General features: G+C 43.3%; 2 protein-coding genes across 2 annotated transcripts in view; one reads left to right on the top strand and one right to left on the bottom strand.

The window, feature by feature from the left end:
• Positions 1-23,358, top strand: part of LOC139698994 (uncharacterized) — a 201,947-nt gene that overhangs the window by 45,394 nt on the left and 133,195 nt on the right. Inside the window, exon 2 of the mRNA XM_071597988.1 lies at positions 9,709-9,956. Coding sequence (XP_071454089.1) covers positions 9,709-9,956 — 248 coding nt within the window. The remainder of the gene's footprint in view (positions 1-9,708; positions 9,957-23,358) is intronic.
• Positions 12,391-23,358, bottom strand: part of LOC139698980 (superoxide dismutase [Cu-Zn]-like) — a 43,127-nt gene continuing 32,159 nt past the window's right edge. The window contains exons 3-4 of the mRNA XM_071597973.1: positions 18,073-18,507; positions 12,391-13,240 (exon numbers count right to left, since the gene is read on the bottom strand). Of these exons, the coding sequence (XP_071454074.1) occupies positions 12,956-13,240; positions 18,073-18,507 (720 nt within the window). The 3' untranslated portion in view covers positions 12,391-12,955. The remainder of the gene's footprint in view (positions 13,241-18,072; positions 18,508-23,358) is intronic.

Here is a 23,358-nt window from a genome sequence, read left to right as displayed (position 1 = left end):
TGGCTCAATTCGAGGAGGAAATCTGTGGATGGGGTGTGTGGTGTGGATCGTAGGGAGAGGTAATGTTTAAGGGCTTCTAAGCCTTCTTTAGACAACCCTTTCTTGATACTTTCCCATTTTTCTTCGATAGTACTTAGCTCTTTACTATTCTCCATGATATCCTCTACCGCCTGTTTGTATTCCTTCCCTTTCAAACCATTTAATGCTTCTACATTCCATTTTCTAACCCGCTGCCCCTGCCTTATCTTTTTGAAACGGCCGCTACATTTCATAACAACTAAATTGTCATCAGAGTCTGCATCCACTCCCGGGAAGCTGTGCGAATTTATCACGCTGTTCCTAAACCTGTGTCTAACCAGGATATAATCTAGCTGATACCTTTCTGAGTCACCTGGCATTTTCCATGTATACCTGCGTCTTTTGTGGTGTCTAAACCAAGTGTTGGTGGTGACTAGGCCCTGTCTCCTGCAAAACCCAACTGCTTTCTCCTCGCGGTCATTCCTCGTGCCTAAACCGTAGTCCCTGACCTCGTCACCATCTCTTGCGTCGCCTACCGTCGCATTCCAACCCTCCATCACTATCAGATATTTCCCTGGAGGAACACACGCGATTATGTCTTCCAACTGATCTTATATCCTATCGACCTCTTCTTCGTTATGGTTGCTCGGTGGCATGTATACCGAAATAATAACAAAATTCGTCGCATCTCCTTTTATCTCTACTAGTAATATTAATCCGTTACCTGCTCTATGTTGACTATGCTTCTTTCTACCTCTTCATTTAATATAATGGCAACCCCTCGTTGGCTCTCGTCCCCGCCGCTGTATATTATTCTATACTTATCACTCCAGTAATCCCCGCTATCCTTCCATTTCACCTCGCATAGACCTAAAATATCTATGTTTCTTCTTTCCATCTCTCGCTTAACATTCACCAATTTCCCTGTCCTCATCATTGTCCTAACATTCGACGTTCGTATTTTAACTAATTTGGTCTTCTTCTCCTGCGTCTTCTGTCCTGCTTCTGCTGGTTTTCCCTTGCAAGGGTTTCGTGGGATTACGACCGAGGAAGCCTTGCCTCCCCCGCTGCCGGGCACGATACACGGCCGATTGGGCCGAGCCCCGTGGTTGCCAGGACTCAAAATCTCTGTATAGTCCATCATGTTAATCTTGGGAATGATAATTGAGGTGGTTTCCCGTTGCCTTCCTCAATAGTGTTTTTAACGTGACATCATCACTTACTGGCCGCCCCACTGGGGTCAGACACCATTGCAGCCGCCTCACTGAGGAACAGACGCTGCGTGGACTACCTTTCGTCTGGCTCCTAACCTTCAACCTATCTGGCATGGGAGACCCTACCAGGAGCAATTATTATTACTCCCGCCAGCACAGCTCTAGGGGTCATCGGAACGCACGAGCCCTTGCACCACGTCAAGGATATATATATATATATATATATATATATATATATATATATATATATATATATATATATATATATATATATATATATTTATATACTCATATATACAGAAACAGATATAAGGAAAAGGGATAGGAACACAAATAAAGGACGAACACAACAAGAGAGGTGGGGAAGGCCGGATCGAACGGATCACAAGAGTAAAAATATTTCCTTGACCGGGACTCGAACCTCGGATCTTTCCACTTGCTGGGCGGATGCTCTTAACCACTTGAGCTATCGAGGAAAACTAAATTACCCTGAGATCCGTGGGTCTAATATGTCGCCAAGCGCCCCGATTCTTTAGCCAAGAGATGGCGTCAGGGAGCTATTTCACCCACCAAAGGAGAAATACACCACACACAAGAGGGAAATGACAGTGGGTTAGAATTCATACAACATCATACAGGAAAGGAACAGTGCGTTTCGTGGCACGCATAGCCAGAAGATAGAGATGAGCCACATTGGCCAAATACACATTCAAACACGAAATCCCGCCAAACGGCGAATAAATACTCATATATACAGAAACAGATATAAGGAAAAGGGATAGGAACACACATAAAGGACGAACACAATAGAGGTGGGGAAGGCGGAATCGAACGGATCACAAGAGTAAAAATATTTCCTTGACCGGGACTCGAACCTCGGATCTTTCCACTTGCCGGGCGGTATATATATATGTATATATATGTATATGTATATATATATAGGGTATATATATGTATATATATACCCTGTAGAATTATATATACATATATATAATATATATATATATATATATATATATATATATATATATATATATATATATATACATATAATATGAAAAGTGAAGAGTCAGGCGTGATGTTGTGGAATCGAGACATCATGAAAACTTCGTTGCAATTTTCCACAGTTAAAACTTTATTGCCGACCATAGTTTCGATACACTGTATCATCATCAGGTAGCATCACCTGATGATGATACAGTGTATCGAAACCATGGTCGGCAATAAAGTTTTAACTGTGGAAAATTGCAACGAAGTTTTCATTAGATATAATATATTCACACGAATTAAAGGTATGTGGAAAATAGGTATAATGTGAAAACGAGGTTCATGAATATTTGCGTGACTTTATCTTGATAGTCGCTGATTTGCCGAAAAATAATGTATTCCGTCACGATTCTAAAGAACTCCTTTTCGCGAAAGGTCACTTTGATCAATACTCCTTTACGGCTGATAATGATCGCTTTCCTCTATCCAGGGGTACAATAACCCTTAATTTTTGAAATAATATCCAATCGCTTCGGTTCCCGTATTCATGTTTTTTATGGCTGCTGAAAGTATTTTACCCGTGAGTGTGAGTCGATACTCGATGAAAATACTCCCTCCTTTCTTCCCTCTCCATCCCCCCCATTGCCTATTAGGGGCGTGGACGTGCCCTAGGCATGGACCCATCGCCATTTCGATCCAAGTCTAAGTGTCCACGGGTTGGTGGGTTATAGGAAGTTTTTATTGTTTGCTGGTCGAGTGAAGTATGAAGGTGATACAGTAGTGATGGTCAAGTGTTCAATGTTTCATGCAAATGCAGAGGGCATGGATCGAGAGTTAGATTCTTAATTCGCAAATAGCAATTCCATTTTTAATTATCATTCAACACCCGGCCACCACTTGGATGACCCTTAAGCCTCCTTTCCTCCTAGAAACGTGCCCCCCCCCCTAATGGCCGCCTCACCCCTTACTCTTCCGCATACACTCTGCGCCCGCCAACACCGACGCGCCTTCGAACTTCTGCCCCGCCTCCTTCCCGTGTGTGCGTAAGGCGAGCGCATTACACTCATGCATTCCCCCCCCTTCTCCAGCACGGCCTTCGCTCTCCTCGATCTTTGTTTCTCCCCCCCTCCCCCGAGACCCCTTCGTCCATCCCGTCTCCCGCCCCCCCTCCCCTCTCAACCGCCCCCCCGCCGCTTCCACCGGCCGTAGGAGTCCTGGCCCTTTTCATCGCACGGCAGCGGATCCTCAGAAAACGTCGCATAAGTAATGCTGTGCCACCAGTTCTCCTTTTTTCACATCGCTTAATCTTCCGCTCCCCTTCCCATCTGCAATAACAACCATAGAACTTCTTCCTCACCTTTTGCGGTCCACCGCAAGCTCGCCCTCCCCAACAGTCTTTCATTTGATAATTTTTTCCATTTCTATCCGCCAACTCCTATCTCCCATTGTGCCTAATTCACAGTTCAATAACACGGAATTACCAAATTTCTGGTTGCTTAAACCCTTCATCCTACCAGGGCTCAACAGTTTGCATTAACCTACATTGTCTCCGCTGCCTCAACCATTGGCCTAATCCTAAATTAGATAATTACTCCCTCCTCATTTCCAATTTAATCACCCTCATGCCCCTTTCATTAAGGCCTTCCCCTCCATTCCCTTGCACCAATTATGTTCTTCTCCCACTTCCCCCTTCCTATTACCATCCACGATAGAACAGTGCGCTTTCAAATCATTCTTCTTCCGCCTCCTGTTCCCGATTCGTCCGTAGGTTTCACGATATCTCTCTATTGTTCTTCCAGAGTCTTTCTAATGTAAATATTATATATATCTATATACATAAAAGAAAGTCGTAAATCGTGTTAGTGACACCATTTATAGCTCGAGAACGGCTGAATTGATTTTAATGATGCTTGGTTTTTTCGATACGACTCATTCCAGAATAGCAGAATAACCATTAAAATATCGTAAAGGTATTGTATCGTAAAATATCGCATCGTATCTTCGATTTTAATAATATTTGTTTTTTTTTATTTATCTTAGCCAAGAATAGCAGGATAACCATTATAATATCGTAGAAGTATCGTTTTGTGATATCGTATCGTATCGTCGACTTTAAATATATTTGTTTTTTTGGGTTCTTCTCAGGCCAGGATAGCAGAATAAACATTAAAATATCGTATCGTAAAATAACGTATCGTATCGCTTCATCGAATAAATTTCAGCGTCGGAAGTAAGGTGACGTGGTTCCTGGTCGCCCGGATGTTCATTCTACTGATGCTCTTGGCCGTCCGTAATAATACAGTTCATCCGCAGAATGATGGATACTTGTATTTGCGATTGTCTCTGGTGAATGTGAAAAAGCCAACATCGTTCGAATAATTACAATCTGTTAATGGTACAGTGGAGCCAACATTTCGTGCTGCATGTCAAGAGCTCAATTTGCTCGAAAACGATAATCATTGGGACACGACAATGGCTGAAGCAACTATTTCTGCATCTCCAAATCAGATACGCTTATTATTTGCCATCATCCTTTCGACATGCTTCCCATCCAATCCGCCTGACCTGTGGAACCAATACAAGGATAACATGTCAGAAGACATTTTACATCGAATTAAAATAACCAGGTTTTGCTGTTGATTGAAGATTTGTGTTACTTCATGTGCGGCAGTTAATTAGTGAAGTTAGGAATGGCAATGGCAGATCATGGATTGAAGGACGCGTTTGATAGAGAATTGGACTGTGAATATGATAGACTTGAATTAGACCAATGAGTTCAAACGAATGTACCCCTGCTGAACCCCCCGCAGAAGGAAGAATATGATATATTCATGAGGGCAATTGACGTAGGAAATGGTAGCTTACTTTTCCTGGATGCCCCTGGTGGAACTGAGAAGGCATTCCTCATATCATTGCTTTTGAACACAGTTCGTGCGAAATCGGACATTGCGATAGTAGTTTCTTCTTGTGACATTCGGCTAGGATGCAGTATGGTTCATTCAGCATTAAAGTTGTCGTTAAACCTCCACAATTCTGAACAAGTGTCATGTAAACTTTCGAAACAGTCCACAATGGCCAAAATTTATTAGCATCTAAAATCATACGGGGCGAATACGTGATGGCGCAAGAGCGCGCATTGGAAGCACGTGACCGGACATTGAAAGATCTGCGCAATGACTGGAGATGCTTTGGTGATTTTACTGTCCGGCGATTTCCGCCAAACGCTGCCAGTCATTCCAAGATCGACTGCTGCCGATGAAAAAACGCTTGCCTCCAATCATCACATCGGTGGCGCTATGTAAAGAAACTTCCACTGACAACAAACATGAGAGTTGCATTGCTGAAAGATCCATCTGCTGAAGATTTCTCCAAGCAATTGTTGAATATCGGCAATGGCCGTGTTCCTGTCAAGGAATCGAGCGGATTGATTTCATTTTCTCGGAATTTTTGCAATTTCGCTTCATCGAAAGATGAGCATCCGAACATCATTGATAACTACAAACATCACAAACGATTGAGTGAGCGAACAATTTTGGCGGCTAAGGACAAAGATGTGGATGACTTAAACTTCATAATTCAGAATCAAATCGTTGATACTCCGTATTCATTCAAATCTATTGGCTTTGTAACAAACGAAGACGGAGTAACCAACTATCCATTTGAAATCTTAAATTCCTTCGGCTTACCACCGCACAATTTACAGCTAGAGGTTGACTCGGTGGTCGTGATGCTTCGAAACCTAAACCAACCAAAACTACGCAATGGAACGCGTTTGGTGATAAAAATATTGATGATCAATGCGATTCACGCGACTATACTCAAAGAAAAATTCAAAGATGAAGTTATCCCTCCGAGTATTTCCATGATCCTGACCGATATGCCCTTCGAGTTTAAGCGAATTCAATTTCCAAATCGTGTTTCATTCGCGATGACGATTAACAAATCACAATAGGAATAGTTGAGCGTTTGTGGTCTGAATCTAGAAAACCTATGGTTTTCTCATGATCGATTATATGTGACATGTTCACATGTTGGTAAACCATCCGCTTTATTTGTTCTTGGGCCTAATAACAAAACAAAAAATGTTTCATATCAGAAGTTGCTTGACTCAAGAGAATAAAACCGAATGTATATATGTCTAGATTGAATAAAGAAATGGCTTGTCTTTCTGACAAGCCATTGTAATACTTATTTTTGTAGTTTAATTGATTTTTTTCCTTATATTATTATAAAAAGTCACATATGATTACAATAAGTAGAGCCTTTCTTGATATATAAATGGTTTAACTAAAATGTTAATTGAGTTGGTAGGCAGGCAGTCAGCTTACACACACACATGTATGTATAGTATATATATATATATATATATATATATATATATGTATATATATACATATATATATATATATGTATATATATATATATACATATATATATAAGCCATAATCATACAGTAATCAACCCGAAGGTCGGTTTAGTAGGTGATGGTAGAGTTCACCCAGTACTAAGCCCGACGGCGCGTGAAATTCACACATCAGGCTAGAGGGACCAGTTCCTTTCCCTGTGCCGGTTATGGTTTCCCAGGAAGACCTGGTACCCGAAAAATCACTTTAGCTTGCGTGGAGCTGCAGGTGCCCAGAGTGCCTTGCCCGGGAATCGAACCCGGGACCCTCCGGTCAACAGTTCTAACCGCTGGACTACCGCGACCCGCGACTATCTATCTATATATATATGTATATATATATAATAGCTATATATATATATATATATATATATATATATATATATATATATATATATAATATCTATATATATATATATACATATATATATAGTATATACTGTAGTATAGTATATATATATACTATACACATTTTTACTCCATCCCACCTTTTAACTCTCTCCCACCCTTCCCCCACTCCTCCTGCACTTCCAAGAATGTTGTTTATCTTCTGACCTGTAAACTCTGCCCGGCCTTTTACATAGGCCAATGTTCCTCACCCTGAACCTTAGGATTAACAACCACCGCGCCTCGTGCAATCCCTCCTCCCCGTCCACCCATCTAGGGAAGCATGCTTAGGGATGGGGAGACCTTCATATGGATGGGGGTCTCCCCATCCCTAAACATGCTTCCCATCATAAAACCCCCTTCAACCAGTGTTACAATGTTTCCGTCCTAGCGTCCCTTCCCACATCCGATAACCCTATAGAATTAAAAACTCTTGAAATGGCATTCAATTGGCTTCCTATGGCTTATCAGCATCCGGGCCTCAATGCCGTTTACTGATGAGAATGGTCCGAAATTTCACTTTGTGGAGGCGATGCATATGGGAGAGGTGAATGCTTTGTTCTTCCGCATGAGTTTTGGTGTGCGTGGCCTTTGTTTGGACTTGCAGGGTCTTGATCACGACTTTGTACGTTGAAACCTGGGTCTCGGATGTTGCAACAGTTGTGGTGAGCAGATTGTTCTTTTTTCCGATTTTGTGTCAATTCCATCTCCTCCCTCTCACTCTTTCCCTATCTCCGCTCCCCTCTAGCCTCTCCTCAACCCTTTCCTCTCCCCCAACACTTCCTCTCACCCTTCCTCCGCCTCCCGTTCTCCCCTTCCCCTGGCCCCCTTCCCTTTCTCGCGCACCCCTCACCTCAACAATTCCAGCAGTCATTACTTCTATATCTTCTGATGGAGACGGAGTTGAATTCCGTCGAAATGATCAATACATAACGTGTGAGTGATCTTTTTATGTTCTCTAATATTGTTTGTTGCTGTCAAAGTTTGTTATGTATATACATAAGATGTTATCCAAATAACATATAAAGAAAAAGGCTAAGCCAAACATAAAAATAGGTGAGCGAAAATTGGAGAAGATGGAGCAGCTTACGTATCTCGTAAGTGTTTTCGACCAACACGGTCAATCAGTAGGGACGCTTGTAGAAGAATTTCGCTGGGCGAAGAGGCTTTCATAAGGAGGAGGGAGTTGATGACAGGGACGTTTAGTAAGCAAATTAAGAAAAGACTCGTAAAAACTTTAATATATAGCGTAGTATTGTACAGCGCGGCAGCGTGGTCATTGAAGCCGGAGGATAGGCGTAGATTGGAGGCTTTTTTAATGTGGGTGTGGAGAAGGTGAAATACACCGAAAGGAAAACAAACGAGTAAGTACTAGGTGTGGTGGGCGAGGACAGGGGATTGTTGGGAGAAATCTTGAGGAAGCTGGAAAAATGGATGAAGGGCGTATTGATCGATAATGTGTTGTTGAAGACTAAGGGGGAGAACGCTATACAAACAAGGAAAGGGCTAGGGGAGTGGGAGAGAGAGAGAGAGCGGCTAGGGGTCTGGGGGGGGAGGAATGGGAGGTGCAGGGAATGCTGGGAGGGAAATCAAAGATGGCGGTTAATGGTGGGAATTTTGAAAGAACGGAAAGCTAATATGTAGGCGGATTCACGAGTTCTCACCTCTATGTTGGTGGCTGAATCAGGTAGGGATTCTAGGATGCTGATGGCAAAACACTGGTCGAATGAAAGGTTGTGGGAATTGGCGTGTGAAGGGATAGGAAGAGAAGAGAGTGAGGCAGAATTGCAGGAGTACCGGTGATTATTCATTCGAATAGATAAGGGGGTAATGCATTCGCCTATGTAAAAGGAAGTGCAATGTTTGCATGACAAAAGATAAATAATATATTTTGAGAGGCAATTAGCGCGGGAACGAGGTGAGGGGGCAATGAGGGGATGTAGGGAGAGGAGAGCAGATCTGATAAGTAGGCATGTGTTACATCGGAGGCGGCTGCAAGTAGGGGAAATATAAGGAAATTTGCGGCGGAATTTTTAAGGAAAAATGAGGGCGCCAAAGAATTGGTGGATCTAAGAAGGTTTTTGAGATTGACGGGTCGCCTGTATGCGAGAGATGGGCATTGGAATAGTAAGGATCAGGTCGCGTCATTGTCGTGTAAGATTGCAGATTAAGTATGTATTGCTGATAGTTAATGGCTTTTATATATACTGAAGTGGTGAATTTGTTATTGTGAATCGAGATCTCTTTGTCAAGAAAGGTGATAGTGGAATCTGAAATGGAAGAGAAAGCCAGTCGTAAGAAATTATTGAGAGAGTCAGAGCCATGTGTCCAGAGAATAAAAAATCGTCTATGTAGCGGACCCAGAAATGAGGTTGGAATGGTTGCTTAGACAGGAAAGTCTCTTCGAGTCCATGAAGAGATTGGCCAATGATGGTGCCATCCTCGTTCCCATCGCTGTGCCTTTGGTCCGCAAGTAAAAACAGTTTTGGAACAAGAATGGATTTTTAGTCGGGACGAAAGTGGCAAGATTTGGGAGAAATTCAGTCGAGGGACGCGATATCTTTGATAAATTGAATTGAGGACTAAATTAATAGTTTACTCTGATTCTTATTAGATGACATTAAATGTATCCGACTGGTTAGATTTAACTTTAACCAAGATGAGTTCAAATTTGACCCCTTTCTCCCCGTTCTCCCCCAGGTCCGATGGACGCTCGCGGTGACCCTGGCCACGGCGTTTGCGTGCTACCTGCTCGGGGCAATGGGGGCGTCTCTCGCCTGGACGCTGCTGCTTCTCGTGGCGGTGGGTGCGGTGACGCACGGCCGCATCTCAGCCTACATCCGGTGCGCCGTGTGTCGCGAGGCCCAGAGGGCGCGGCGGCGCTCGCGGGCTGCACTCTGCCCCCTCGACGAGACAGCCGAGTGGGTCAACTTCCTCTTCAACCGGTGGTGAGTAGAAGCTGCCCTCGCGGGTTTACCGACAGTAACTGCCAGGGTCGGTGCCAGAAGCACCACTTGGTGACTCTCACCGGATTTCGGGTGCCCGGTGCCCAAGGTGGCGAGGCCGAGGTGCAATGCCAAGGGCACTGGTACCGATTCCCCCCCAAAGGACCAACCCGCGAAACCATTTGCGGCACGGTATTGGATCGAAATCCTTCTTGCTTCTTGCCACGCTTTTTCATACAGTCCCTGGAATTTATTAGGTTATAATGCCGTAGCTTTTGGCGGGACAGAGAGTGACTACCCCCGCTTTTCTAAGCCTTATCTAGTGAGACAACAGAACAGCCTTTCGTGCATATCGTAGGGTGCCATTTCGTGCCTCTTTGTGGCTGCAGTTAGTCTGTGTCCAACCGAAACACACCCCAAACTACCTCGATAGATGCCTATTAAATAAGTACCGTAATAAATGTTGCGGTAAATTATTACGAAGTGTGTTGTTTGAATGCATGACATGGGACGCTGCTAGATTAAGCCCGGATAAATGATAATACTTTTAAATGAATAAATGTAACGCAAATTAACCGGCACAGAATTTCACCCAATCTTATAATATCCTGAGTGCCTAAGAGCCACTGCCGAGGGGAGGGTGCTTCAATTGAAACTATTTGAGAGTGGCCAACTCCACATGGCACGTAGAATTTAACAAGGCAGGGCAAATGGACAAGAGAATGCGAAGATTGCGTCTCTTGAGAAGAGTTCGCAGGAAATATTTTTTGCATAGCAAATGTCAGTTATATTGGCAAAAAATAAATGATTTAATATTTTTAAATCCCACTCCTTTAACACAAACAAGAGGCAAATGGATAATCGTGGGCTAATCTAGCTACATCAATTGATTTGCGGTATAATATTCCGTCGGTTATTGCCCTAGGCACAGGTATCCTTTCCCTAGGTACTGGTGCCCAGTCACCAATGCCTAATTCTCTTTACCCTAATATTAATCCATGATTTGGACAATCCTTTGAACCATTTTTACTTTGATTTTTTCTCTTGAAATTTCGCCCTTACGTGTATTTTACCCTCCGGATCAGAATGATGAAGGAAGACGCTTTGCTTCGTGTAGAACCATGCGTTGGGATGACAAAATTAAGACATGCACGACAGAAAACTCAGATCATGCTGCCAACTTTAAATTGGGGTGTCTTCTATTTTCTTTTCGTGTTGTTTCTTGAAAACCCAGTTGTTGACCGTGGATTCTTTTCTCAAATGTCGCCATCGATAAATAAACAATTAACAGCGTGATGACCGCCAAAAATATTATTTGGCGGCAGTCTTTTTTATTGACGTATACATTTACGTTTTTTTAATGATAAAGATCATTCATCAAATGTTTCCCTGGAACGTGCGAACCGTTTGACCAATTTGGTGAGAGAAAATATGCGAATTAAAATTAAATCCGCGCATTAAGTGATTTTTCCATTTGAAATGTTTGAAGGATTCAAATATGTTCTAACGCGGGAATACCTGGCCAATGCACGACAATCTAATGCTAGCACTGCAGGTCCAGAAACAGGAAGTAGAATTGATACATTTTTTTCACAATTGGATCATCTTATTTCACTTGAAAGCATAGTTTGTAGAATGCTTTCCATCAACTTGAATCTATCTTCTCCTAGTTAAATTGTGAGCCAATGAAATGCATTTCGATGAGAACGAAAGTATCACTGCGCGAAGAAATATCATTCGAAAACGCGTGTCTTACTGTTGAAGCTGAAGCCTGCTTGAATCAATTTTCAGGAATTTATTCACTGTCGCTAGTTTGGATGAAGAAATGAAAAAAAACAAGTTCTGTGCTCTTCCCTCGTTTCAATTGTTCCCTTGTGTTGATCCGAGGCAGAGAAATAAATCAGTGTTGTTTTGCAAGTAGAACTTGACTTTTTACAATACTCCGCTTTATGAATTATGCATCCACCGTGAAGTTCAAAGCGGAGTGAATTTAAATATCTCTTTGTTTTGAGGATGGGCACCTTGCTTCCTATGCATACGTCAGTCGCTTTTTCACAAGCGAGTATTTACCACGCTTTACTCCAATTCGATGGCATGTTTAAATATGGTGGATAAAAATTCTCACTTTAACTAGACTCACTTTTAGACTCATTCACTCTAACTCACTCCTTGAACTCACTTGAAGGACAAATATTTTCTCCCCGCTACTATTCTGCTGGGAAATGCCATTGATTGCCGAATTGGATCTTGTGAAGCGTAGAGGAGCTTGATTTGTGAAACGTTGTTATGATAAGCTGAGTAGCGTTGGAATTTGGAAGGAAGTCTCTTTAGGAGTGATGATGTTGAAAATATATTATTACTCCCATCGTACTACGGTAGGAGATATCACGTAAATAAAATTATAGAGATTAATTAGAGAACAGATAGATTTAATATGCCATTTTTTCAACGAACGATAAAGGATCAGAATTACATTTTCCAACCGTGCTAGGGTTAAAAATTAGTCCGGTGTGTGCTCACCCCTTGCCACACACCCTAGCGGTGGCTTGCATGGTGCTAAAATATCTAAATATCATTGCAATAAAATATCACATTATCCTTGTTATCCCGAAGTAGACTATTCTTTTGGTCCCACTTCAATCCCTACCAACGAAGTCCTCCCTAGTTTTTTTGTGTCCCAATTCAAGTGTGCAAGAATAACTGAGATATCCAATTTTAAAATTGGCGTTTGTTCGGTTTGTTTTAAATCTAATTATTTGCTACCATTTTCCATATTCGCCCATCAATCGCCGATCCTGTGCGGCTGGACTCTTCTCCTCGGCGCAATCGGTCTTCACCTGAAAATCACGTCCGAGTCTCGTGAACATTTATTCCAGCATCGAACTCACTCGGCACTCCCCTGTCACTCGACAAGTCTCAGCTTGTCGGTTGTAGTCCAGTTTTAATTTCAGCCGGGGGCTCGAGAAGGGGACCCCTGATGCACCGCCGCCTGTCTCCCTCCCCTATGGCGAGGTGGCGTTCGCCAGGTTCTTGATGACGCAGCACGCCAGTCTGGCCCCGGTGTTGCCGGTCGTCAAACTCTCATCGTCTCCGCCCAGACCCAAGTCGTCCGGCTTCTCGTGAATGACCAGGGATCGGCCGATCACTCCCAGGCTCCCTCCCGTTTCCACCGCCAGCATCAGACCTGGCGCCACGATGCTCACGAACGCCACTCCCAGCTCGTTCGCTTCGATGTTTCCGAAATCTCCCGCGTGGCGCTTGAGGTCCATTGGGCCCCCGTGAGTGCTCTGAAAATCAAGAGGCTAATTAAAGCTCACATTTCGTGAAAGGTTCCCTTGCAATTTCTGCGAAACACGAGGGGGTTAAAAGTCCATGCATTCGTGCCCGAAGACAAGCGAAGGACTTTTGAAATGATTAGCAAGTTATCTGGAATAATTTGGAGCTGGGTTCTGTGAATTTTGTCGGAAGATTGGAAGATGAGAAGGGTCACTGAAAAATTCGTGCCTCGGGTCCTGACCTAACTGCAAAAAGAGTCGAATTGAAACTTGCCGTGCATTGAAGGACCAACTCCGAACCAACCCAGATTTATTTTATCCAAGGTCCATTACTGTTGAAGATTCATGGTGCTATGTCTCCGACCCCGAAACCAAACAACAGTCAAGCAAGTGGAAGATATCATATCCACCTCGCCCCAAAAAAACGTTCCTAAAGTGAAATCCAACCTCAAGACGATGCTCGTTTGTTTTTTCGATGTGAGAGGGGGATGGTGCATTCCGTATTCGTCCCACCAGGTCAGACTGTTTATCCAACAGGTCGGAGCGCTAATCGTTTTACCAGGTCAGACTGTTCAACTTTTTCCAAATTTTCGTCAGTTATAGAAGTTAACATACGTCCTGAACGAGGTTTGTTAACAAGTAACTTTTCACTTTCCTCGAAACGAGAAAACCATTGGTACGCCGCGAGTTTTTCCCATAGCACAATCCTTGTCAGCTGTTTGTAACATCTTAACAGTTTCTGCGGCTTTTTTTCCCACGCTGGAAGCAAATTTTCAAAGTATTGCACGCTTCACTTAAATCCGCCATGGCGAAAAACAAGGAGCAAGGTAAACCACAAAACTACAAGACAAATTGTTGTGACTGAACACAACCAGGCGAAGTTTCAGCTTCACCCTGAAGAGTCTTCCTGTCACGTCTGGTAAGTAAACGTTCGTAAATAGTTTTAGGTGAAATTTCGGAGGATCGTAATGTTGGTGACATGCGTATATTAGTCATCATTAGGAGGTTGTAAGTAAAATCAGGAAATTTTAGGGGAAAGGCGATTGGTCGAGGAGATCTTTTTAAAATGGAGTACCTATGTCTCAATAATCGAGAGATAAGAACGTGGCGCGTGGGAGTGGATGGGGAGAGAGTGTGAATGTGAGATAACTGTCTTCAAGGGACGTCGACAAAGGTACCCGCAGGCTCACAAAAAACCTACCAAATTTCAATGGAATCATATTTCTATGATAAAAGACGCAGTTTATTCAATGCAAACCTATTAGACTTCCTTACCTTACCCTATTACCTTCTTTCGAGTTCTGATTAAATTTGTTCGAGTGCATGATCAAACGTATATTAATTTAGATATGACATGATTGAGATTGTGTTCGTATGATTGGTAACCTAACCTAGCCCAAGTGGCGGCTCGTGGATTATTATTATTTAGATGTCGATGTGAAATGGTTAAAGCCTAATGTAGACACCTTTTTCAAGAGAAATGTTTTTGATCTCCGTCTCTCTCGATCCGAGATTAGTGCCTAGTAAATTCGGGGCAAATTGGGGTATACGGTGACCCTTGACCTCCAAGCTTCACGTCTATGTATATGCTGGAAATTACGGAGAAATCAAGCTCTGGCGGCACCATTTCTTTCTGAACGTCGACGTACACCTCAAGAGCAATATATTTAATACCTCCTTTCACACCAATCCAAATCACCACTATGGTCACTTCTAAAGCTGCCACCCCTGCTAAAACGAACGCTTTCGTTCCTCTCCTCCCTCCAACCGTGGCCAGCGATCCCCTTCTTACAAGAACGCATCAGTAATTAATAAACGCTCTTGGGAAACTATGGTGCTCAAAAACCCTTTTCAGACATTAAATCTTACCCCATGCTACAACTATGTCCCACGTTGAAGGACACAAAATTATTATAATTTGGCATTCTACAGGTTAAGAGTCTTAAGGTTTTGGATGGACACATCCTATATGTACCATTGAACAAACTACACTAACCTGTAATTGGGCGCTACGACAAGTCCCTCTCCACCTCTGAGAATTTCCTTCCTCCCTTCGTCCCGTCCAACATCCCTATCCTGTTCCTTCCTTTTCCTCGTTTGCCTAACATTCTCCCCTCAATTACAGTCTTCAACATCCCACTGCCGATCAATACGCCTTTCATACATTTTTCTGCCTCCATAGGGTTTCTCCCAACATACCCCTCTCTTCGCCCACCATACCAAGTACTTCCTCATTCGTTTTCTTCTCTGTCCATTTCACCTTCTCCATTCTTCTCCACACCCACATTTCAAAAGCCTCCAGTCTACGTCTATCCTCCTGCTTCAATGACCACGTTTCCACGCCGTACATAGCTACGCTCCATATAAAAGTTTTTACTGGTCTTATCTTAAAATCCTAATTCAACGTCCCTGTCATCAACTCTCTCCTTGTGAAAGCTTCTTTGCCTAGCGCAATTATTCTCCTTACGTCCCTACCACTTTGACCGTGCTGGTCCAAAACACTTCTGAGATAAGTAAACTGTTCCACCTATTCTAGTGTACCCTCCCGTAATAACGTAGCCTTTCTCTTTCTAGAAAACCACATAACCTAGGACGCAGCCTATTTATATGTACAGCGATACATTGTTTTCTCTCTCTCCTTAGAAAGCACAACCCAATATCCTACTCTACAACAAGTCCCTATCCATCTCTGAGTACTGCCTTCATCCCGTCCAACATCCCTATCCTGTTCCTTCCCTTTCCTCGTTTGTCTAACATTCTCCCCTCTATTACAGTCTTCAACATCCCACTGCCGGTCAATACCCCATTCATCCACTTTTCCTGCCTCCATAGGATTTCTCCCAACAAACCCCTCTCCTTCCTTCTCACCATGAACCCACCCCTTCCGTATGGACAGGACGCATAACGTTGATGATTTAAGCTTTAAGAACCTACAGAGTCCAACACATACGATACTAAAACAATTCCGTCGTCTTGTGCCATTTTCATGCTTCCTGCACCTCGTACAATGCAATTCACCGCCTTCTGTCAACGCTTGTCAGTTGTAATTTTCACATCGGAGGATTCACCACGCTTGCTGTCGCTTTCTCGAAATCGTTCCCTGTTCAATGGCTTCCACCGCCTCCTCGTACAAGGAACGTACGCTGTACTTCAGATTATCATTTTATGCTTGGTTTGGATTGCGACACTAAAACTGATGCAATATGGGTTAACTTTGTTAATATGTTTTTCAATGATTTCATCAATTCGCGCGCATATCTGGAAGCCATGGCCGAAATTAAAAACGTTTTTCACGTGAAGAAATCCTGAGAATTATTTGTGGTTAGATTACGGCGATGGTAAACTGAAGGATGTGCCGATAGAGCATTTGAAGGCCCGAATTCTTAAGACTACCTTGACTGTATAGTTCACAGTTTCACATTCTACGTTTGTGCCACTGTTAGGTGGGAAATTCGTTTGATGGGAAGCAATTTTTTTGGTTTTAAAGTTTCCCCGTGATGTGCGAGGTAAACAAACTAGAGACTTGATAATTTTTTTTATTTTTTCATGATGTGTGAATTGTTTGTGATGCTTGGGCTTTCAATGCGAAATTTGTCTGAATTTGCACGATAAGCTAAATATGCGACAGTCTTCGTCGGTGACTGCAAGAAAGGTCTCCAAGCCACGAACAACTGAAGTGTCATTCGAAAAAGTCAAGGATAAACTTCCACGCACTGCGGACATTGCGACGATACGCCATGTTGACTTTATCGAGTGACGTCATGCTCCGCGAGTGTCGTCGTAATTCGATCAATCGCGCGTTCCGCCATTTATACTCAATATAATTTCCCTCTCGGGCAGGAGTAGCTCTTTCTTTCTTTTTGGCTTTTCGCTTTTTGATTTGAAGGCCGACTTCGCAATTCGAATCGCGAAGAATAAACCTCCGATGGCATCACAATTATCTCGTTTCGATTGCGCTCAAGTAAAGCGTAAGACTCCGTGTAAGTGTTTTACAGTCGGACCGAGTCTTTATCATAAATTGCTGTCACCAATGACGATTTTAGTTGCATATATGTATATTCTCCGACTCTGTAATGATAACGGCGCCGAAATCGTCATGGAAGCGCGACATTATCTATTGCCTTCTTTCACGAGGTGCTGAGCGAATGAGTGAGCACTGAATCCCAATGTGTTTTGAGCATCGGTCTGTATTATTGACGATGTGTGCAAAAGCGAGCCGCCTTTTATATTAGCTCCTTGGGCTTTGCCTTCCCGCTCGCATCGCCTCCCTCAAGTCGGCCAAAACAAATTTGCACGCGTCGGTTGGTCGCACCAATATCGACCCCTCTCACTTCCACTTAGATACAAAATTTTTCTAATATGGACATTTTGTTTGCAATAGGTCTGTATTTCTAATTAAATATCGAAAATATAATCCAAATTTTCGTCCAATTATTTATGCGGTTCTTCATTACTCATTGCGTTTTGGATATAATCGCGAAGTTCCACCTTGCGGTTTACGACTTTGACGTGTATCGTAACCATTTCGATACGATTCCACTATCGATCACCATGTTCAATGCTCATGGCGGAGTAATAATCACCGCCATAGTCTCCGAATACGAATGGCTTCCGTTTGTTCGAACAAAACATTCGCATTTTAATCGAAACCCAGGTGTTTTCGTATTTATTGCTTGCTTCGAGCATCGTATTCATTATCAATTTGCTTGATCTGGGAGATGATTCATTGACTGATCCAATGCATCCCAGCCGGTTCCCTCAGGGGGTGTACGTAGGCGATATTTTGGCGCGGGCGGACGCAAATTCGAATCGATCGCCGGTTTAGCCCGTAGGCCGGTGCTCACGTTGAAGGGGTTGAAGTGTGGCCCCGCCGCTGCGCAATCCCCTCCGACGGCCGCGTCCCTGTGCAGGTGGAACGCGTGCAAGCCGGGGTCGAGGCCCTGGATGGTCCCCGAAAGCACCACGGGGCCTCCCTTGATCTCCTGCGTGATAAACACGCCTCCGGAGATCTCCGAAGTCATCATCCCGGCGGCGGTCATGAGGACGCAGATGGACGTCCTGGGCGGGAACACGGTCGGGGGCGGCGGTGGCGGTTCCGTCGGGGGCGGATCTAGAGCCTCGGTGGTGGGTGGATCGGTGGGGGGCGGATCCGGGGCATCGGTGGACGGTGTGTCGGTGGGGGGCGGATCCGGGGCTTGGGTGGTGGGCGGGTAGGGCGCGGGTGTCTCCGTCGTGGACGTTTCTTTGGCCTTAGGGGTCGTGGGAAGCTCTAGTTGCACCTGGGGAGGAAAAAGGGGAGCGTATGTACGAGGGTCATCCGGAAAGTAGTACCCGTTCGTGAAATAAAGACACAAAAGTAAATATTAACAAACATAAAAAATTTTATTTGAAAGAGGATACTTTAAACTACTTCTCAACATAATCTCCAAGCAAATTAAGGCATTTGTCATAACGTGTGACAAGTTTCTGTATTCCTGCTGCATAGTCCTTCGCCGCCAGCTCATTGAGATACGCGAGGGACCCATCTTGCACAAATTTTTGCATAATGCAGATGGTGTTTAACAATTTCATGAACAATTGTTCGAGAAACATTGGGAAAATGCTCACAGATGTCATCAATTGTGACGCGCCGATCGTTCCTCACGAATTCGTCAACTGAGCTCACCAGTTGGTCTGTAATGACAGACGGTCTCCCCGAACGCTCATCGTCGTGTGTGTTCCCCCTCCCCATGTTGAAGTTGCGACACCACCGCCGAACAGACGACTCGTCCATTACATTGTCTCCATACACCTCCTTTAATTGGCGATGAATATCACATGGGCGAACGTTTCTTGCATTGAGGAATTTAATCACTGCCCTCACTTCACAACTGGCGGCGTTCTCAATTTTTTTAAACATTGTAAACAATCACAGAAACAACACAGGCAATGCTAGCGTCACGCAACTTGGCTCAGAGAAGGCAGACAAGCCACTGAAGCTATCTGACCTCGTCCAGCGGCTACTCGCGTCGTCAGCACTTCATGCGGCACGAACGGGTACTACTTTCCGGATGACCCTCGTAGTATGTGCGTGTACGTACTCGTATCTTGTACTAAATTACCACGGATGTTTTTCTATCGTTTCGTTTTCTTGGCTGACGCAAAATTACTCCTTTGCTTGAATTATATATATATATATATATATATATATATATATATATATATATATATATATATATATATATATATATATATATATATATATATATATATACATATACATATATACCACGATTGTACGGAAAAACTCACACGAGCGGCACAATAATGGGCTGACACAATATAACACAAATAGAATAGAATAACAACATTTGATAGGACACTCACACGGTAAATTGTTCAAGCTTTCGGCCCTCTCAGAGGCCTTCTTCAAGAGAGACTGAGCCTCTCTTGAAGAAAGCCTCTGAGAGGGCCGAAAGCTTGAACAATTTACCGTGTGAGTGTCCTATCAAATGTTGTTATTCTATTCTATTTGTGTTATATTGTGTCAGCCCAATATATATACATAAATATATATATATACATATATATTTATGTATATGCTATATATATACTATATATATATATATTTATGTATATATATTGGGCTGACACAATATAACACAAATAGAATAGAATAGCAACATTTGATAGGACGGTAAATTGTATATATATATATAATGTAATATATATATATATATTATTATTATTAGGTAATATATCGGTTATGGTAGGTGTTTGGATGGACATAATTACTAATTAAATAATTTGTGATCCCTAGCAAAACACAACATCCTCCTCTACATCAGGTCCCTCTTCTACAACAATTCCCTATCCATCTCTGAGTACTTCCTTCATCCCGTCCAACATCCCTATCCTGTTCCTTTCCTTTCCTCATTTGCCTAACATTCTCCCCTCTATTACAGTCGTCAACATCCCACTGCCGGTCAATAACCCCTTCATCCAATTTTCCTGCCTCCATAGGATTTCTCCCAACAAACCTTGTAAACTGTTCTTCCAGCTCTAGTTTTTGCCCTTCTATTTTAATGTTAAGCTTAGCCTTTTTCTTTTTAGAAAATCGCATAACCAATGTTTTATTAATATTGATTCTCATCCGATACCTGTCGCACTGAATTTCAAATTCACTCAGCGATGCTCGCAACAACCCCTTGGCTGACTGACAAACTAAAGCTGGCTCATCAATGAATATAACTGATTTTATGAACTGAAATGATATATATATATATATATATATATATATATATATATATATATATATATATATATATAATGGGCTGACAAAATATAACACAAATAGAAAAGAATAGACACATTTAAAAGAACACTCACACGGTAAATTGTTCGAGCTTTCGGCCCTCTCAGAGGCCTTCTTCAAGAGATACTGAAAATATGCTATTGCTGGAGAGAGGGGAAAGGGCTATGGGCGTGGAGGGGAGGTATGGAGGGAATGCTGGGAGGGAAATTAAATATGGCGGTTAAGGGTGGGAATTTTAAAGGAACGGAAGGATAGTATGTAGGCGGATTCACGAGTTCTCACCTCTATGTTGGTAGCTGAATCAGGTAGGGATTCTAGGATGCTTAGAGCAAAACACTGGTCGAATGAAAGGTTGTGGGAATTGGCGTGTGAAGGGATAGGAAGAGAAGAGAGTGAGGCAGAATTGCTGGAGTACCGGTGATTATTCATTCGGATGGATAAGGGGTAATGCATTCACCTATGTAAAAGGAAGTGCAATGTTTGCATGATAAAAGATAAATAATATTTTTTGAGAGGCAATTAGCGTGGGAACGAGGTGAGGAGGCTATGTGGGGATGTAGGGAGAGGGGAGTAGGCATAATAAGAGGACAGGTTTTACATCGGGGGCGGTTGAAAGTTGGGGAAATATTGGGAAATTTGTCACGGGGGGGCGCCAAATTTAATTAAATCTCAGAAGGTTTTTGAGATTGGCGGGTCGTCTGTATGCGATAGATGGGCATTGGGGTAGTAAGGATGAGGTCGCGTCATTGTCATGTAAAATTGGAAACAGTTCTTTAAGGAGGGTTTTCAGTCTGTGTGATCCGGGGAAATAGGTGGTGCAAAGGTTGAGTCCTGCGTCAGATGTGGGCTTGTTATTGTGTGGTGTGTGTGGTCGGGTGGAACGGTGGATTTTATTTCGTAGTAACTTTTCTGTAACCGCGTTTGAGGAGTGCAAGGTGTAGATTGGCAAGGTATTTGTTGAGAGTGGCTGTGGTGTTGCAAATTCGGTGTCCGCGGATAGGGAGAGAGTTAGGAATCGAGCGTTTCGTGTGTTGAGGATGACAGCTTGTGTGGTGTAGGTATTGCTGATGGTTAGTGGCTTTGATGTGTACTGAAGTAGTGAATTTGTTGTTTTGAAGTGAGATGTCTGTGTCAAGAAAGGTGATGGTGGAGTCTGAAAAGGAAGAGGTGAATTTAACAGTGAAAGATGAATTTAAGGCGGATAAGAAATTGTTGAGAGAATCAGAGCCATGTGTCCAGAGAATAAAAATATCGTCTATGTAGCGGACCCAGAAAAGAGGTTGAAGGGGTTGGTGTGACAGGAAAGTCTCTTCGAGATGGCCCATGAAGAGATTGGCGAATGATGGTGTCATCCTCGTTCCCATCGCTGTGCCTTTTGTCTGTAGGTAAAAATAATTTTGGAAAGTGAATGAATTTTTAGTTAGGACGAAAGTGGCAAGATTGAGGAGAAATTCCGTTGAGGGGCGCTGGGGTAGGGGGCGTAGAGAGAGATAATGCCGGAGGGAGGATAAACCTTCTGCATGGGGAATAGAAGTGTAAAGTGAGGTGACGTCGATGGTGGCCATAAGTAGGTTGGGTGTGGAGGGAATAGAGACGGAATTTAGACGGTCGAGGAAGTGGTACGTGTCTTTCGTGAAGGAGGGCAAGGAGAGTACAAGTGGTTGTAGGTGGTGGTTAAGGAATGCGGAGATTCTTTCAGTGGGAGAATTGTAACTGGAAACTATAGGACGACAGGGGATGTTGGGTTTGTGTATTTTTGGGAGTAGATAAAACTGGGGTGTTCTGTGGTTTGGGGGTGGAAGTAGGGATATGTCTTGGGAGGTGAGGCCTTCTTCTGGTTCGGAGTGGAGGAGAAAAGACCGAATTTCGGTTTGGAAAGTTTGTGTTGGGTTTTTGGTTAGAGTGGTATAGGTAGATGTATCGTTCAGGTGAGCGAGGGCTTTGGAAATATAATCATTGGTGCTAAGAATTACAACAGAGGAGCCTTTATCGGCGGAGGTAACAACGATGTTAGGATTGGACTGTAGGGTTTTTAGGGCATGACGTTCGTTTATGGAGAGGTCATTTTTCGGTCTGAGATGTTTTCTGAAGGATTGATTGGAAACTTTTTCGATAAGGAGGCGTATAAAAATTTCGACAGGATGGTTACTAGGAAGGGGTTTTGGCTCATGAGTTGAAGCCGGGCGGAATTTGTCAAGTGCGGATTGGTGTTTAAGTTACTGAAAGGTTTACTTTGTGATTTCCAGAAGGCGCGCCATCGAAGGTTTCGGCAGAAATTGAGGGTATCAGTGAGTATGTTTATGTGGTTTATTTTTGGTGTTGGGGAGAAGGATAGGCCTTTACTAAGAACGGATATTTCATTGTCGAGGGGTGAGGGGAGGAGAGGTAAAGGACCAATGGGAAATGAACAAATGGGCTGGAGGGGATATTTAGGCAGCTATTGAATGCATTCAGTGGGCTTGGTTCAGTCCGGGCGGTTTAAATGACTGGGTCACCCAGATATGCGCCATCTCGCGGGTTCTCACCTCTATGATATTAGCATATTTGGGAAGGGTTTCAATCACCGAAACAGAGAAGCAGTCATCAAAAGATTGGTTGTGAGTAGGGATGGGATAATTAAGGAAGGTTGGAGATTTGGTAGAATATCGGTGGTTATTCATGCGGAGGGAAAGTGTGGTCGTGCATTTGCCCACGTAGAAGGCAGGGCAGAAGTTGCAGGAGAGGCGATATATAATATTTTTTAGGTACAGGTGGCGAGCGGTTGGGAGTTGGTACTGAGTGAGGGGAGGGTCTTAAAAGAGGACAGCATTTGCATTGTGGGCGGTTGCATGGTGCG

Source organism: Hetaerina americana, unplaced genomic scaffold (genome assembly GCF_022747635.1).
Source record: "Hetaerina americana unplaced genomic scaffold, ioHetAmer1.1.p SCAF_9, whole genome shotgun sequence".
NCBI classification, from domain to species: Eukaryota; Metazoa; Arthropoda; class Insecta; order Odonata; family Calopterygidae; genus Hetaerina; species Hetaerina americana.
Note: the sequence above shows the minus strand (reverse complement) of the source record. Positions and strands in the feature narration are given on the sequence as shown.